The sequence below is a fragment of the Microtus oregoni genome, unplaced genomic scaffold (assembly GCF_018167655.1).
Source record: "Microtus oregoni isolate MIOR12 unplaced genomic scaffold, Mior012 000015F_ref0000493, whole genome shotgun sequence".
Classification (NCBI taxonomy): domain Eukaryota; kingdom Metazoa; phylum Chordata; class Mammalia; order Rodentia; family Cricetidae; genus Microtus; species Microtus oregoni.
This window is the reverse complement of record NW_024543074.1, coordinates 24515651-24531756: the sequence shown is the minus strand read 5'-3', so window position 1 is coordinate 24531756 and position 16106 is coordinate 24515651. Positions and strand designations below refer to the sequence as shown.

The 16106-nt window shown below is 51.0% G+C and overlaps 1 protein-coding gene across 7 annotated transcripts in view; it reads right to left on the bottom strand.

Moving 5' to 3' along the window:
- Positions 1–745: 745 nt before the first annotated feature.
- Rap1gap2 (RAP1 GTPase activating protein 2) overlaps positions 746–16106 on the bottom strand; it is a 227824-nt gene continuing 212463 nt past the window's right edge. For all 7 annotated transcript variants that reach the window (XM_041665619.1, XM_041665621.1, XM_041665622.1 and 4 more), the window contains 8 exons: positions 13979–14116; positions 12377–12495; positions 9982–10095; positions 9652–9769; positions 9231–9357; positions 6113–6189; positions 5683–5721; positions 746–4897 (listed from right to left, as the gene is read on the bottom strand). In XM_041665619.1, the coding sequence (XP_041521553.1) occupies positions 5713–5721; positions 6113–6189; positions 9231–9357; positions 9652–9769; positions 9982–10095; positions 12377–12495; positions 13979–14116 (702 nt within the window). In that variant the 3' untranslated portion in view covers positions 746–4897; positions 5683–5712. The remainder of the gene's footprint in view (positions 4898–5682; positions 5722–6112; positions 6190–9230; positions 9358–9651; positions 9770–9981; positions 10096–12376; positions 12496–13978; positions 14117–16106) is intronic.

The window sequence follows — 16106 nt, the reverse complement described above, 5'->3', positions numbered from 1 at the left end:
GGTGAGTGCGGCCATTTGCGAGTCAGGGGAAAGTAAGAAGAAAGACATCTAGTCACAGGAGAATCCAGGAACCGAGATGCTGAAGAGGAACTAGGAGGAAGAGGAAAATTGCAGGAAAGAGACGAGTCATTAGGTAACAGGGGTCTCATCTCGAGGCGACAGAGACTAAACAAATATCAAGACTGACGGGGGTGAACAATAAGAAGAGGGGGGCGATGGGAGACTCAGGGCCCACCAAAAGGAGTTCCAGCTGGCTCTCGCCAGTCCATGCCGAGCAGATCCAGTCTGATATTTTTCAAAATGAGAAACAAAGTGTGTGTGTGTGTGTGTATACACATGTGTGCGTGCATATGTGTTGCACGTGCGTGTGGTACACACATGTGAGTATGCAGGCTTGTACTCCTGTACATTCAAAATCCGGAGCAGGACATGATCTATCCTCCCCCTCACTCTTGGCCTCACCACCCCCGAGACAGGGTCTCTCACCGAGCAGGAAGCTTGTCATTTTCCTTTGACTAACAAACAAGGTCTCCAAGTCTGCCTGTTTCTGCCCCCTCCCCCATGCAGGGCCACAGGCATGTGCAGTCAATTTCCCAGCACCAGGTTCACCGATTTGCTTGTTCATCACATGATGGCATGTTTAAAAATCCTGAAGCAGGCTCAAGCCAGCTAATGCCCAACCTCCAACGGGAGGCCCTGCTGAAGTCTGGTGCCCCACTTGAAGAAACATGAACTCTGATGGACACAAAATATGTTATTATTTATTGTCAATTTCTGCAAAGACACATTTAAGCAACAAAATATACATTTGTCAACCTTTTAGAATTTGTTTTATACATTAACAAATACAATGTGCTACCATAGCAATAAATTAAATGTACACTATTTACATTACAGAGGCAGTCGGGATCTACAAATCACCTCCTCACTGAGAGGAGGCAGAGGAAAATCATCGTCACGGGGTTCACTTCCAGACTACACCTCATGGGTTCTACCACACAGGCATCTCCTCACATGGAGACGCTGGCACCCTGGGAGCTGGAGGTCAAGGTAACATCACGAGGAGAAAGAGTTGGCAAACACGCTAAGGAGCAAGAAGGGGAGTTTCAGCCTTCTGAGAGGAAATGTCACAAAACCAAAGACAATGGCGACTAACTCCAGGCTTCCAGCCAGGCACAGCCTCCCCAGGGATGGCAAGGCCCAGGCCAAAGCCGCCTCCCCAGCTGCTGCTCTCCAGGCAGACTGCCCTTGGCTCTGGGGGGAGTTGTCTTTCTCCTAAGGGAGCACACAGCCCAGCTGAAGAGAAGTGAGGTTGGTGTGGGCAAGGGGCTAGAGGTGAAACAGACAGCAGAGCTTGCTTGGCAGGCTGCCTCCAAGGCCTTCTACCAAGTGGTAGGAATGGCCTTGTTTACTGTACCTACTTGCCCTTGCCTTTGATTGAGGAGTAACTAGAAGCTAGAGAAGGAGCGTGGGGGCCCAGAGCATGGCTGACTAACCTGGTCCCTGCTGGCCCAGAAGTCAAAAGCTCCACCTGAACCCCAGACACTCCCCTACAACACAGCTGTCTTTGCAGACTAAGAACAATGGACAAAAGGTAATGTTTGAGTTGGCACCTTAAAGGGTCAAAGGAAAGAAAATTAAACTGCCTGTGTCCTGCCTAGTCACCTGATCTGGGATTTTATTACCCATCTCCGGCTTCAGAACTGGAGAGACCTGGGGCATAGCTCAGGGGCAGGGTACTCACTCAGTGTGAGCAAGGCCTTGGGTTCCCAGCACCACCAGAGAGAGGAAGGGAGAAATAGAGAGAGGGAAGAAGAGAAGAGAGATGGGAGAATTAGTTCTTCTTACCACTTTCTGTTCTGATCTAGAACAAGGAAGCCAATGGTGGCTGATGCCTCTTTCTCCGGGTCACTTTGTCCCTGTCACTCAAGATCCAAGCAGCACTTTGCTGGGTTCCTCCCCTTGGTTTCCTTCACTCAAGCTCCTCCCTGACCAAGATTTCTCATGATGACAACCAACCACGCTGAAGCCCTATCAGCATCCTCCAACCCCGGCATCTCCCTGCCAGTGCAGAAACCCCGGCTAACAGGCTTTCCCCAAACCCAAGTACAGGAAATGCAACCCTTTACTCCACCTCACCAGTAAATACAGTTGGTGCAACAGGAAAGGGCCCAGGGCTGTGGGTATAGTGACAGCTTTGCCCACTAGGTGGCAGTGTGGCCCCAGGCAAGTTCTTTCTGCTCATGAGGATGACATGGTTGGTTGAGGTGCAAGCAGTTCAGAAGGCCTGAGTACCAGACGGTGCCCACAAAACTGAACCGCGGGTTATTTTCCAAGAAGCGCCATTTGACATGCATAATCCCAGACAGAAACTCTGTCAAAGGCATTCTCTATGGAGTCTTCCCACATCTGTTTTGATGTATCAACAGAGCTCCAGGCATCTGGGTGCCTATTAACACCTGCAAGATATAGTTCCTTCAGTGACTCAGGCAGTCCCCGGAGCTAGAGTTGTGGCCAGGAGAACCCCTTGTGGGGGTAACTGTGGAAATGTCTCCAAATACAAACAGAAGCATCAAGCCCAGTTACATGAAGGAGCTTCAGCAAAACTCTAAGCCCTAAGACTGGGAACAGCCCCAAAGGGAAAATTGGATCAGAGTGCAGGAATAGCAGCCTCCAATCCAGAGAGAGCTTAGAGAAGGCTGGGCCCTGCCATTACTCTCCTGCTCGGCAAAAATCTCCGTTTGGGCTGGTGATACACACGCGGGAAGCCACAGGATGGATCTGCTAGATAGAGAGAGGCCTGGCCAGAGGGCAGGGGCATATCAGGTCCTGCCCAGAGTACCTATCAGCAAGCCAAGGGTGAAGACCACAGCCCAGGGCCTCCCAGCTCCTCTGCACACAGTCATCCATCCTGTCCACTGGCCCAGAGGCAACACCTGGCCTAGAGGTAATACCTGCAGAGAAATAGCCAAAACAGTGCAGACAAGACTTAGCAGGTTCCCAGCTATGACCGTGGGACATCCTGGAAGATCCTGAGGACCCAGACCCAAATGCAACATAGCACAACCACCGAGCAAAGGTAGACCTGTCCTACCTAGAGGAGGGCGCCAGAGTCCTGCAATAGTTTCAAAGAAAACACAGTTTGACCTTTCAAGTTCAAGCAGAAACCTGCCAGCAGAACACTGCCAGAATCCACCCGCCTCTTCCCTGCAGTGGATGCCACTGTGCTGGCTTTTATAAAAGCTGAAGAGATAGTCTGTTGACCTTCTAACTAGAGCAGATCTTACCAGACTAGTATTTCACGTAAGCAAGTTTCCCAAGTGGAAGTAGGGAGAGGAAGTACCCCTCCCTGGCTGCAGTAAGTGTGTTAGGGATGAAGGATGAAAATTGTGCTCGGGTGACAAAAGTCGTGGGGACATAGTTACAATACCAGCCCCAAAGGCTGGGTCACCCTTCCGTACTTTGGCTTGGGAATAGAAGCCTAGGCAGACAAAGCCCTTGGTGAGAAATCTAGTCATCTGCTCACTGAAGCAGGAGTCCTGTGCCAGAGACCTGTGTGTACTTAATGGGGCAGGATCTTCAAGTGCCTGTTGTTTGGACCCAGTGTTTAAACTGGCAGGTGCTCCACCCAGCAGCTGAACCGCCATGCAAACCTGGAAGGCTGGGGAGCCAAGGGGAGCTCGTCTGGATGAGCGGGCTCACCCAGAGAAGGTGGCCACAGCAAGGAGTGCAGACGGTCTGTGGTGTAAAAAGCGCGGGCTCACGGGGTCTGGCTTCCAGGAGCCCTGCCAAGGGGACAACTGGCTGGAACCCTGCAATTGGAGATGGGAAGAACAGGACTGGGAACTGAGCCAAGAAGCAGCCCCTAAGTAGGACTGGGTCCCTCACAGATGCCGGGAGCAGAGGTAGAGGGACACCATACTACTTCCAAAACTAAGTTCAACTGCCACACACCAGCCTGACTAAAACTTGTCAAGTCACCCCGCCCCCAACTGCATCTCTCCCATCTCTCTCACCTAAGAGATGGCTTGAACTATGTCTTTTCTGGGGTCTCACAAAAGTGAAGAGCTGGACCCCAGGTGAGCCTGACCATCCAGAAGCTTTCCTCACCTCCCTGAGCTGGCCATGTGATCTCTAGGCTTCCTCACACTCCTGGCTACCCGCTTCTTCGGAGGAAAACTATCTGCTCCAAGGAGAAAAAGCTGCTGGGGCTTCTCTCCCCACAGGATGGTCAGCAGCGCTTGTGTAAAATTAGAAAGGAAAAACCCCTTGCAACTATGGTCAGGGAAGCATGCAGCCAGGACCCGCACACACCCAGCTCTGACTCTGAGCTTCCACCAGCCTGAGCCCTCTCTAAGGGCAGCCTAGCAGCAGGAACAGAGGTCCCGAGGCCTGGGCCAGCAGATGTGTCAGACATGCCTATCACAGGAGCCGTGAGATACAACCCGGAGGACGCTGGGAAATTCCTGGAAAAGCAGCCCTTCCACCATGTCCAGGAAGGCACTGTACCCAAGACAGACAGCACCCACAAACCACTCTGCAGCCACTTCTGCTCCCCACCACCCAACTCCCTCTGTCTCTAGGAGACGAGCTCCCCAGCCTCTTGCTGAGCCCCCTGGGACCCAGAATCCCCTATGTCCAACTCTTTTCCAGCAGGTAAAACAAGTTGACAGTTGACTCAGATAACCGGTCACATCAGGAGGTCAGGAGTCGAGGTTGGGGCTTTCAGGTCTGTTGGAGGAGCCAGCAAGATCATGGCCAGGTCAGGACATGGAACAGACAGCTGGTCTGCTGGGCATGAGGCCAGTGAGACAGCAGGCCTGAACGGTCAGAGTAGTGGACGGCACCCCCAAACGGCTGGAATAGGAGCCTTCTGCAGGCCAGAATCAAGACTTCCCTGCGGAGATAAGGAAGGGGAGATGCAGAACAAGCTCTGGGTAAAAGAGGGGAGACAAGAGGCTGGAGTCAGAATGGGGAGCCTGCTTGCCCATGGCTATACAAGGAGGATGCCAATATAAAGGGGGTTTAGCCCCAGGGGCCATGCGTAATCTTTGTGCTACAGAAACATCCGAACATCACAGATGGTGGAGGCCGACACCACACTCCCATTTTCTCTTCTATTTTCTCACGAACAGGCTTAACACAAAGTGGGCTCCATTGTGCCCCCCCCCCTTTGGTTCCAATTCACTCATACTCCTGAGATCCATAATGGTGGGGATTACAATGGGTCTCAGGTGACTTCACTATTCAGGAGTCCAGGAGCAGAGACCACCCTAAGGGTATCCCTCACAGCAATGGTTGGGTAGGGGCATCTCATGCCATATGGGGAAGATATATACCAGCCTGGAACCTTGGCCAAAAATACAAAGAGAGACAGATTGCCTGCAAACAGGAAAGCAAAGGGTAAACTGAGGAATTCCTCACTCCAGGGGAGGAAGTGACCTTTCGGCTACTTCCCCTTCTAGCTACTACTATCCAGCGTGGGAATCTGTCCCAATGCCACTGCACAAGCCTTCCCAGGCCCTGTTCTCTGTCCTCCCTAGAAGGCCTGGAGATGTCCATCAACAGCAGTTCTCAGTAACCTTCTGCTGACAGTCTCTCTGGCCATTCTGGGGCCATAAAGTCACAGATGCCATGTCCTTAAGGGGATAGTCCCTCTCAGGGCCACTGTGAGACACTCACCTTGGACAGGGGAAGGACTCTGCTCTCCCCTTAGTGACCCTGTTTAAGAAACACACAAGAATCAATCACCCCTACCTGCAGCTTCTGAGCACTCAACCATCTGAGCTCTGGAAGGGACTTGGGCTCCCAGGGCCAGCAGAACCCACCTCACACCTGGGCGCGGCTGTGTGCAAGGACGTGGCCCTATTACAGGAGGAGTGACAAAGGTGGGCGGCTGGTGAGCCCCCAGCCTGGTGTCTGCACCAGGTAAGAAGAGAAACCATCACCCCCAGGTCTGGCGGAGCCTCCTTCCCCACCTGCCTCAGGGAGCCCAATGAACACTCTCTGAGATGCTCTCTCCAGACCGCTGCTACAATGACTGGCTATGGGGGTCCTGGAACGTGGGGTGTGGGGCTCACCGGCCCTTCCCTGGCTGCCGCCCCATCCTTACCGCACTGGAGCTAGCATGGCTGAGTTTATCAAAGCGGAATTTCAGGTTTGACCTCGGGGAGTTTCTGGTTTTGGCATCTGAGAAAAAGAGAAAGGATAGGAGCTTAAGGAATTATTCTAGCAAAATCAGAATAGTGAGTAGGGAGGCTGGGGAAAGTGGACCTGCTCACTCACAGGTACCCCTCACCATAGCACTCAGACTCGGAGAAACAGTGTGCCCTAGTTACCAAACACAGGTCACTTTAAATATCTTCAAAATTAAACCATGGAAGTTTCTAAGTAAGCAGGCCATATTCGCGGAAGATGACGGATACTCAAATTTTGCCATTTCCTCATTAGATTGCCATGCTTTGCTGTAATCTGTCCCTCACAGCCACTGTGCCCTTATGCGGAAATTCACTGAGGTGGTAGGCTATGCATCTCTCCTCGACCCCAAGGGACGTCTCGGTGGGAGCCTGAGAGCAATCTTATGAGAGTATGAAGACTACTGAAGTTGGCAATGACAAACTGGGGCTTGGCTTACAGTTTTTCTGTCTAGATGTAAGAAGCCAGTGGAAAATAATGATATATGAACTAAGGCTGGAAAGGGTGGTGCCTGCAGCCACTACATTGTGAAGAACAACAAAGGAGTCACCACACCCCCAGTGTCTGAGAAGAACTACCAAGTTCAAGAGAAAGGCTATCTGTACCACTGACGAAATGAATGCGGTCTTCCTAATGTAAAATGTCAACATAGGCAATAATATCCATCAACGCCCACATGGGAACCAGATTTGACTGTCATCTGCTGCCTTAAACTGGCTTACGGGTACCAGAGTTAGGTAAGTACCAGTGAAACTGTCCTGTTAGAATCTTATAGAGCATCAGACCCTTAATAAAGCATGTGGTATATTTTGCCATTATTTGCAAACTGTGTTTCAGATCCATCATATTGGTAAAGTTTACTGCATCCATGTATAATGTGTGTGTGCACGCACATACACACACATGTATACACACACAAGTACATGCACATACATGTACAGATGCACGCTATAAGACCCTCCCTGAGTGATCCTCATGATTCCCTTTTTGTTCCCGGAAGCCCGAGTATGAATGGCCGATGACAGCATCTGCGATTCCAGAAGACTCTCAGGCCATCTTCCTCTCAGTCTTTCCCCCACACTTACTGGAGCCTCCAGAAACAGGTTTCCAGACTTCCAAGCCCACCCAGTGCTGGAGTTAGGGGTCAAAAGCAGATTATCAGAATAATACAGCCTGGGGTGCACCTCCTGGGGTGAGGTCGGCATTGGGGAAGATTCCACACCTGTTCCACATTTCTTCCTGCCCTGAGTGACCTTAACCCAGTTACAGACATTCCCAAAGCCTCCCTCCGCTCAAACCCTGTCTGGGAGAGCAGGCTGGCATTCATTCCTTTTGGTATTTATTTGGTGCCAAAGGGGACACGGTTTGGTGATAGATTGTCTTGTTCACTCCATTAATTTTTAACTAAGTTTTAAAAACATCAGGAAATGTGTCTGACTGCTCCATTTTACAAATGGGTAAACTGAGGGTCAGGAGGTAAGCTTGCCAGTTGCCAGTGCTAAAGCTGGGGTTAGGATCCCTCCTGAGATCTGCATGACCACAGAGCTGAATGAAAAGAAGCTGCGGACTCCGTTAACTGGGAAGCCTGCCACAAAGGGCCCTTTGCTTTCACCCAGGTGTCCCCTCTCACTGTTTTTGACATTGTTTGCTCTCTACCCAGTGATACAGGAGAATACCACCCCTACCCAGCTACTGTGAAAACCAAAAGTAACTGTAGATACTGCCAAAGCCCCAGGGGAGTAAGATTACCCCTAGCTGAGACCTGGCTGGTCACACCGCTTTATTGCAGTCCCACAACAAAAGGTTAGGTTAATAGCTGTGTGATTTTTTACGAAATATGCTCATCAAATCTTTGCAGGGGGCTGAGAAGTCCTGAGTGAATGTATAAACCACAGATGAAGCCCTGAGTGAATATCTGTTGTTGACGCAGACACAGCCTTGGGGCCCATGGCAATGCCAAAGATTCCCCTCCTACCATGGTGAGGCTCAAGAGATGGTAAAGCCCACCAGAGTGTGGATGTTGACAGTGTGTGCAAGTAGGAGCGTTTACAAATGATTGGCCAGTGTGTGCAAAACCTACTCACTGCCCTTCCTCTTCCTGGATGTTCACAGCCTGACACTGCTTGCCTACAAATACCTTCTCCTGAGACTTGCTAGCCCCTCCCCACAGTGCCCACCTGGGTAAAAAATCATCTCTCACACTCGGTACTTGGTGAACCCTGAGGGATGACTCCTTTCCTTTTCCTCCAACCTGGTTCTTCCTACTCTGCTCAACTGTAGGGGTCTTAGAAACCGGAAAGACACAGGCCACCACTCTCTCTAAGTCCTCACTACCAACAACTAAATTCTACATCCCAACATGCTCTGCCATGACCCTGACTCCCCTAGGTGCCCACTGTGCCTCTGCTGGTGCCTCTTCCCCAGTCCCCACCAGTCCTGGCTATACTCAGCATGCAGCTGCCAATGGTCTTTCTCAATGCCAGGTGGCACTTCCAGAACCTTCAGTGGCTTTTACCAACAACACCTAAATCTTCACCAGGCCTCCTGGCAGCCCACTCATGGTCCCCATAGTGCCTGTCCTCTCTCTCTCACGTCCCTATGACCCCGCACTGCACTGAACCTCACACACTCCTGGACACAGTCTTGCCTTCCTCCAGCCTCCTCCACTGCTTCCTCTTACTGCCAGGTGCGCAGCATCGCTGCTGTGGCACTGGCCCTGGGTGGTGACAGGGTAGGGCCAGAGGTGAGCCGATTATGTTCAGCTTTCTAACCACTCAATCCTAACTCCTCCACCATGGAATCGTCATGAAATCATTCAGTTCTCTAAGCCTCAGTTTCCCCATCTATAAGAAGATAAGAATATGAGCTTTTTACGGTGGACAGAGTAAGCTAGTAGAGGTGAAGGCAGGCCCTAAGGTCTAGGAAAAGGAGAAGTTGGCCAGTTCGGCACGCCTGGGGCGCATGCCCTTTAAATAGCAGTCAGGGCACAGTTCTGCCTTCCAACTCCGTCATACACATCTTCTCATGCCACTGACCTGTGGGACTCCGGCTCATGATGATGGGGGTGGCAGCAGCCCCCAGACTGGGGTTCTCGCTGCTCGGGGACGGGCTGTAGACAAACACCTCCTGCTTGAAGGGTGAGGTTGTGGATGGCTGGCTACTCTGGGGAGAGAAACTGGGTGAGCAAGGCCAGTGTACCCCCAAGGAGTCCCACAGCTGTCCTGAGACCCCACATTGGCACTTCTGCCTCAGCCATGATAGCAGCCTTTCCCTGACCAGTCGGCACCCTCGGCACAGACAACCTCCACTCCTGCCCTTAAGCGTTGTGCTGAGACAGAGTCACCTCATGCACTGCTCTCATTTGGAGTAACAGCTGCCTTGGCCACACCTTCTCCATGTATCTTAGAGCACAGCTGGGCCCAGAATGTGGCTCCTTGGTTGAATGAGCATACTTACCCCACTGTCACACTCCTCCATGGCCTCACCCTCCCCTGCGGTGCTGCTGAAGCTGCTGGTGCTGGAGGAGGAACGGGAGATGTTGGCGCGGCCATTCTCCTTCAACTTTATGAAAGGCCTATGGGGAACGGGAAGCAACACCAGTGGGCAGTGAGGCAAATCCGCCAGAGGACCGAGCTTGCCTACAGCAGCTCCCCCAGCCTCTGCCTGGTGGTCTTTGTGTTTCAGAGACTTCCAAAGCTGTCCCTCTCAGCTTGCCTTGAGGCAGGGCACGTAAGCCAGGACGCCCAGTGGTAACATCCAGCATTTCCCAAACCCCAAGTCTCTTACTTTTCTTTGTTGGGACAGATTTCTGGAGAGCTGGGATTTGACGAGGTCTCGGACTTTATCTCCTGAGAAGAGTGTCCACCATCTGGGGTTTTGGGAGTGCTGGAGGCACTGTCACTAGGGGGAAGAGAATGAAGAGAAGTGAGGCCTAGGAGCCAGGCCCCTGCCCTTTCCCACTCCTGACCCTAGACAGAGTTCGGCTGTGGGAGCCAATACACAGAGTGCGGCCACCTCTTCCCTCTCCACCTGAGCCTCTGCTCCCTACAATAAAGGTCAATCTGAAATCATGGTTAAGGCCAAGGCCACCAAACAGGGGCCCTGACTTGATGGCCTCCAGTCGAAGTCTACCCCTCTCCCATGCCCATCCCACCTGGCAGAGCTACAGATAAAGAGAAGGTCACACAGGGAACTGAGTGGGACCCATTTGGGAGCCAACCCAATACCCATGGATTCCTGAGAGATGCCGGGTGGGAGGTACCTGTTGTAATGACTCTTGAAGACATCCTACATGTGACAAGGCAGCCCGGGATGGTGAGGAGTGAAGGGATATTCTACATCCAAGGGTCCAAGAGCTCAACAAAGACCACAATTTACCCAATAGCAAATACTGGGATCAGGTCGGCTCGGTCCTCAATTCACTTGTTTTTCATTAATATTTCTGAGTCCCATGACCACTGGCTTCTGTTTACTTTGTTTTTAAGAGTTATTTATTTATTATTGTTTATTAATGTGTGTTTGCCTGCATGTATGTATATGCACCACATGCACGCCTGGTGTAGTCATGGGTCTGTAGAGATCACTGGATCCCCTGTGACTGAAGTTAGGAATGGTTGTGAGCCTCCGTGTGGATGCTGGGAACAAAACCTGGGTCTTAGGCGAGAGCAGCCAGTTCCTGTAACCTTCAGCGCACTTTTTATAGCAGCAGAAATAATGAGGCCTATTACACATGCCATACAATTCATCTTTTTAAAGTGGACAATGGAACAATTTTTAATATGTTCATTGAATTATGCAGCCATCGCCACTATCTAATTTTAGGACATTTTAAGCCTCTTAAAAGAAACCGGGGCTCATCTGCAATCACTGCCCACCCCTACTCTTAGCCTATTTCTCTCTGTCTCTATGGGCTTTGCCTAATCTGGACATTCCATAGAAACGGGACTTGACAACATACATGGTCTTCACATCTGGATTCTACTAGCTTAGCATTTTCAAAGTTTGTCCACATTGTGGCTTGCATCAGTATCTCAGCACTTGCTGTTTATTACAATATAATACTACGTCTTGTGATTGCACTGGTTTCGTTTTACTTATCTAGCCATCAGATGGCAGGCCCTTCAGTTGCTCCGCTTTGAGGTACCATGAATAATAGCAACCTATTAAAGGTGATGCTGGTGTTGTTATGGACGACTGCTGTCAATTCTCATGGTCTCTCTCTATACATACACCTAAGGGTGGGGTTGCTGGATCCTATGGTAACTCTATGCTTAGCCCGTTGGGGGCTGCCAGTCTGTCTTCCTAAGCGGATGCACTATCTCACGTCCCCACCAGCAATGTGCAAATGTGCCGCTATCCCCGCATCCTTGCTAGCACTTGTTCTTTACCTTTAAGATCACAGATGCCCTACAGGGGTTAACGTCCCATATAGACTGTGTGTGTGTCTGTGTGTGTGTGTGTGTGTGTGTGTGTGTGCACGCGCTCGCGTACGTGCAGGTGCTTTCCACTGCCTGTGCCTTACAGAGGTAAGAAGTCAACATGGGTGTGTTCCTCCACAGTTCCTACCTCATTTTCTGAGCTGAACCTGAAGCTCACCACCTGACCTGAGAGCCCAGGGGTGTCACCACACCCAGCTTTTTATACAGATGCTGGAGATTCAAACCCAAGTCCCCATGCTTGCCCAGCAACACTACACACTGAGCCATTTTCCCATCCCCCCATGCACTTTTGGTGACCTCCTATCAAACCACAGGGCTGGGTCCCTACAATGCACTTCCCTCCATGACAGACACAACAGGAATCTCTCCCCTCCTATCTTTGGAGACACACACACACACACATACCCTGTGCGTCTGTACTCTCTCTTCCTTCCCAGCTGTCTTTGCCAGCTCTTGCTCTTCCACTTGTCTGTGGACACTGGGGCTCTACACACCCTCTCTGAGCAGTCAGACAGATCCATTCACTTTCTTTGCATCAGCAGCTCTCCCCATCACTGTCCAGCTCTCCCAACCAGGGACTCTCTTCTAAGCACAAGTGACAGGATGCACAGGTAGTGAGGCCAGGGTTCAGGGGAAGCCTGACACTGGGAAAACCTGTCCCCATGCTTGGTCACCTGACAGCTACAAGGAGGAGAGAACTGACAGGCCCCATATCTGGATGGAGTCCAGGCCCTGACAATTACCATCGTGTCCGGCTGTCCCCCTGGCCTTCAGAGCCCGAGTGCAGGCGGGGGAAGAGTCCCGACCGCCGCTTGATGGGGCTGCGTGACTGGTTCTTCACGGTTGCTGCGGCCACCGGAGGCTGCCAATAAAACTGCCACAGTGAGTGTGCGTGCCCACCCTTCCTTCCCACCCCTTCTCTGATCTGCTGAGACCCCAGAAAACACCTAGGAGCTGAGACCCCAACACCTGAGCCACTCACAGCCAAGTCTGTGGCGGCAGGTAATGACCCAACATGGCCAAGAGCTTTTGAAGGACCACAGAGTCACCATGGTAGGGCCAGATGCTGAGCTGGCTGGGGCGATTTAGGGAATCACAGACTAAAAAATCTAGAGAGTCCTTGGAGTGGTCAGCTGCGACCTTTCATCTTGCTATTGAGAAAGTCAAGAACCAGAAGAAAACAGAGGGATGTGTCAAGGTCAGCTATCAGTAAGGACCCAGGACTCCTGACTCCCCACCACTGCTTGTGAATAAATGGACCCAGGCAGGAGTTGCAATAACAAACCAAATAAAAGCACTGAGCCGAGTTCACAAGCACTGATGGCAGTGGGAAGCTGGTCAAGGACTCTGCTTGATGATTCCCAGACTCATGATGGGAAGGGGAAGGGGACACAAAGGTAAAAGTTTGAGCAAGAAGGCATAAAAGCCTAGAGCCTGCTAGGTTTCTAACTCCGGCCCCAATGCCACTCGTACTGTGTCACTTTGGGAGAATGGTCAAACTCTTAGGGCCTCAGTTTCCCCATCCACAAAAAAAATCACCCTGTTCTGCGGTTATCATAACCTTCTGAGAGAAACAAGACAGTAGATGTGGAAAATATTAGGTAAATTAAGCCATTGTTCCAGACCATTTATAATAAAATTCAGCATCTTGGTGAGTCTATTCTGCTGCTTAGAATTTTTTCCAAAGAAAATTCCAGTTCATCCAGGTCAAAAGCCACTTGCCTTATTAATAGCTGGTTATGTGGTTCCCTCACGGGCCCTTGGTGTGAGTCAAGAGTCCTAAGCTCACACACCCATGGGGCTATCTCTCCCTGAGAACTGAACACACAGTATGAAGAGATAAACTTTGTATCAAGAAGTCCTGCATTCAAACCCCAGACCTTCATCTTGGCTGGGTGACTTTTGGTAAGTTAGCTAGCTTCGCTGAGCCTCCTTTCCCTAAAGTGTGGAAGGGAGCGTGTCCCTGTGTCTATTCATACAACCGTGACTGGGGTCAGATAGGGTCTCGTATATCAATCACCAGCTCAGTACCTGGTGCAGAGTAAGCTGGGAGGCCACTGTTGTCATTAACAGGGTCTCCCTCATGAGGACCCAAGCTCAGTTCTTAAACAAACTCAGAAGACAATTCATAGTACAAACCAACCCCAGGGGCAACCTGGCATGGAAATGCCACAGGACCACTGTCATCTAGCAGAGGCTGGGTAGGTGACCTACAGCTCCTAGCAGTTTCAGTGCCCCCAGCCCATCGTCTAGCTTGCGTTGCCCAGCCCAAACCTTGGGTAGGACAAACCCTTCCTCCCTAATCCTCTCCCCGCACATGCTAGCCCAGGATCCAAAGTACTCACCGAGAAAGTGGTCTTGGTGACCTCCATGCTATTGTGGACAATACCCCCACTGAGGCTGCCAGGAATGTTCCCACCATGCAGCTTCCTCTGGCTGCCCACCATGGTCTCCATGGAATGGCTACGCACACGGATGGCTCTCTGCAAGGGGTGGGAAGTGACAAAGGTCTGAGAGACCTGGTCAGTACCTGATCCCTCGGGACTAATCTGTCCTGGCCTCACATGTACACATGTATGTATATACTAGCATGAACACGCAAATAGTCACAAACCCACTCCTCAGTACTGGGTGTTTGCAGATTTCTCTAAATTCTACCCAGGCAGGGTCAGTGGTACAAGGTGGGCCAACCTAGTATCCTCCGTTCATGGGAAGCAGAAGCATGGCCTGGAGTTCATCAAACCTCAGAGATACTGTCTAGCTAGCAACTCAACATCTCTTAGGGTTTTCTTGCCTGTAAAATGACTGTCACATGTTCCACACAGGCTGGGGACTGAACTCCAGTGCCAGACTGAGCACTGATCCTTTTTATTTTGACTTTTATGCTTTGGTGTGGCATTGAGGAATAGATGTAGGATCTCCCTCATGCCGGGCAAGAGCTCCACCACCGAGCTACATCATCAACCGCACAGCAGTTCTGTGTTCACAAAGCTAAGCTTCCCCTCTTAAGTGTGTACTGGACTTGCCCGTCCCCACTGTCACCACAGGTGTGCCTTGTGTAGCTACAATCGCCCCTGTTGTAGAACCCTGGCACAAGTCCCTGAGCATCTATGCATTGGAGCTGCAGCTTGCCCTCACTTGGGCTTGCAGAAGCTGAAGACACACTTTCCTGATCAACACTACAAGCCTGCAAGGCTGTTCAAAGAGACATGGGCTCAGACTGGGCACAGGCAGGGGCTGCTGGGGTTGTGGAACCCTGCATTCACTTGTGGCCAGCAAAGGGTGGGAAGAGATGGGGTGGGCTGGGTATTGGCAAGCTGTCAAGTATCCGGCCGACAACAAGCAGGACAGTCAGGTGGGTCATGGCGCATGAGAAAATGAGAATAACTAAGCTCTAAGAACACTAACTGGGACCCTGGAAGAGCTGGACCTGGGTGGCAATCTCTCCCCAGAGTTCTCTGGAGGGCAATGCTGTTCTGCACATGACCAAAGAGGGGTGTTTATGATGCTGGAACTCAGCTCCATCTAAGGGAGGATTTCCAGGCGACAGAAGTACTACAGGATCCTGGCTCCCCTAAGGATAACACTTTCTTTTGCTACAGAGGTGTTTAAAGCAGAGGTATATTGAAGAGGTTTCCTCCAGTGACCCCAACACTCCATCACTGTCTTCTGATCATCTCTCTAGTTTCTTAACAAGATAGTCAGACAACACAACTTGCTGGTCAAAAGCACAAAAGCCTTAGCTGGCGCTGCCAGGAGTAATTCCTGGCTGGGCTCTCTGCTGCACTGTCTACTAGCTGGGGACCCTGCAAGTTGCTTAGCTTCTCTGAGACTTGTGTAGAATGGGATAGGATGTGTCTAAAAAGGAGTAGCAACAAAAACATACAAATCTCTTAAGAGAGAGCGCAGTGCATCACAAATGCAGTTTCTCACGTTGTTAATATTAAGCACAATGTGTTTCCTATGTGCTCAGCACCATGTCAAGTGCTAGAACTGCAGGGTTGAGGCCAAAGGGGCACTGTGTCCAAAGAGCGCCCAAGAACACACCTGAGAGTAGGCTATAATGCAAGATCCAGTGCCTGTGATGATGGTCTCTATGTGTCAATCAGTTGCTCTAGGCCCAAAGAGCAAAGGCTCCTGGACATCTGCACTATTAGTGCCTCAAGTACAGGTACCAAACTCCAGTTGGCGAACCAAGATCCAGTCCAATGCCGCCATCTCCTCCTCCTCCTCCTCCTCCTCCTCCTCCTCCTCCTCCTCCTCCTCCTCCTTCTCGGGATGCAAAGTACCCAGGCTCAGTCTAAAGCACTCATTTAACTCATCCCTTGCTAGATTAACAGGAAGAATGTCTGCTGGTGGATTTGGGGGAAAAGCAGCTGAAAGCACAGGAGCCATTTGGGAATTCAAACCTGATGACAAGGCTGAAGAGCCCAGGACTGCACAGGGGAAGCAGGGAAAGAGTGTGAGCTTTGC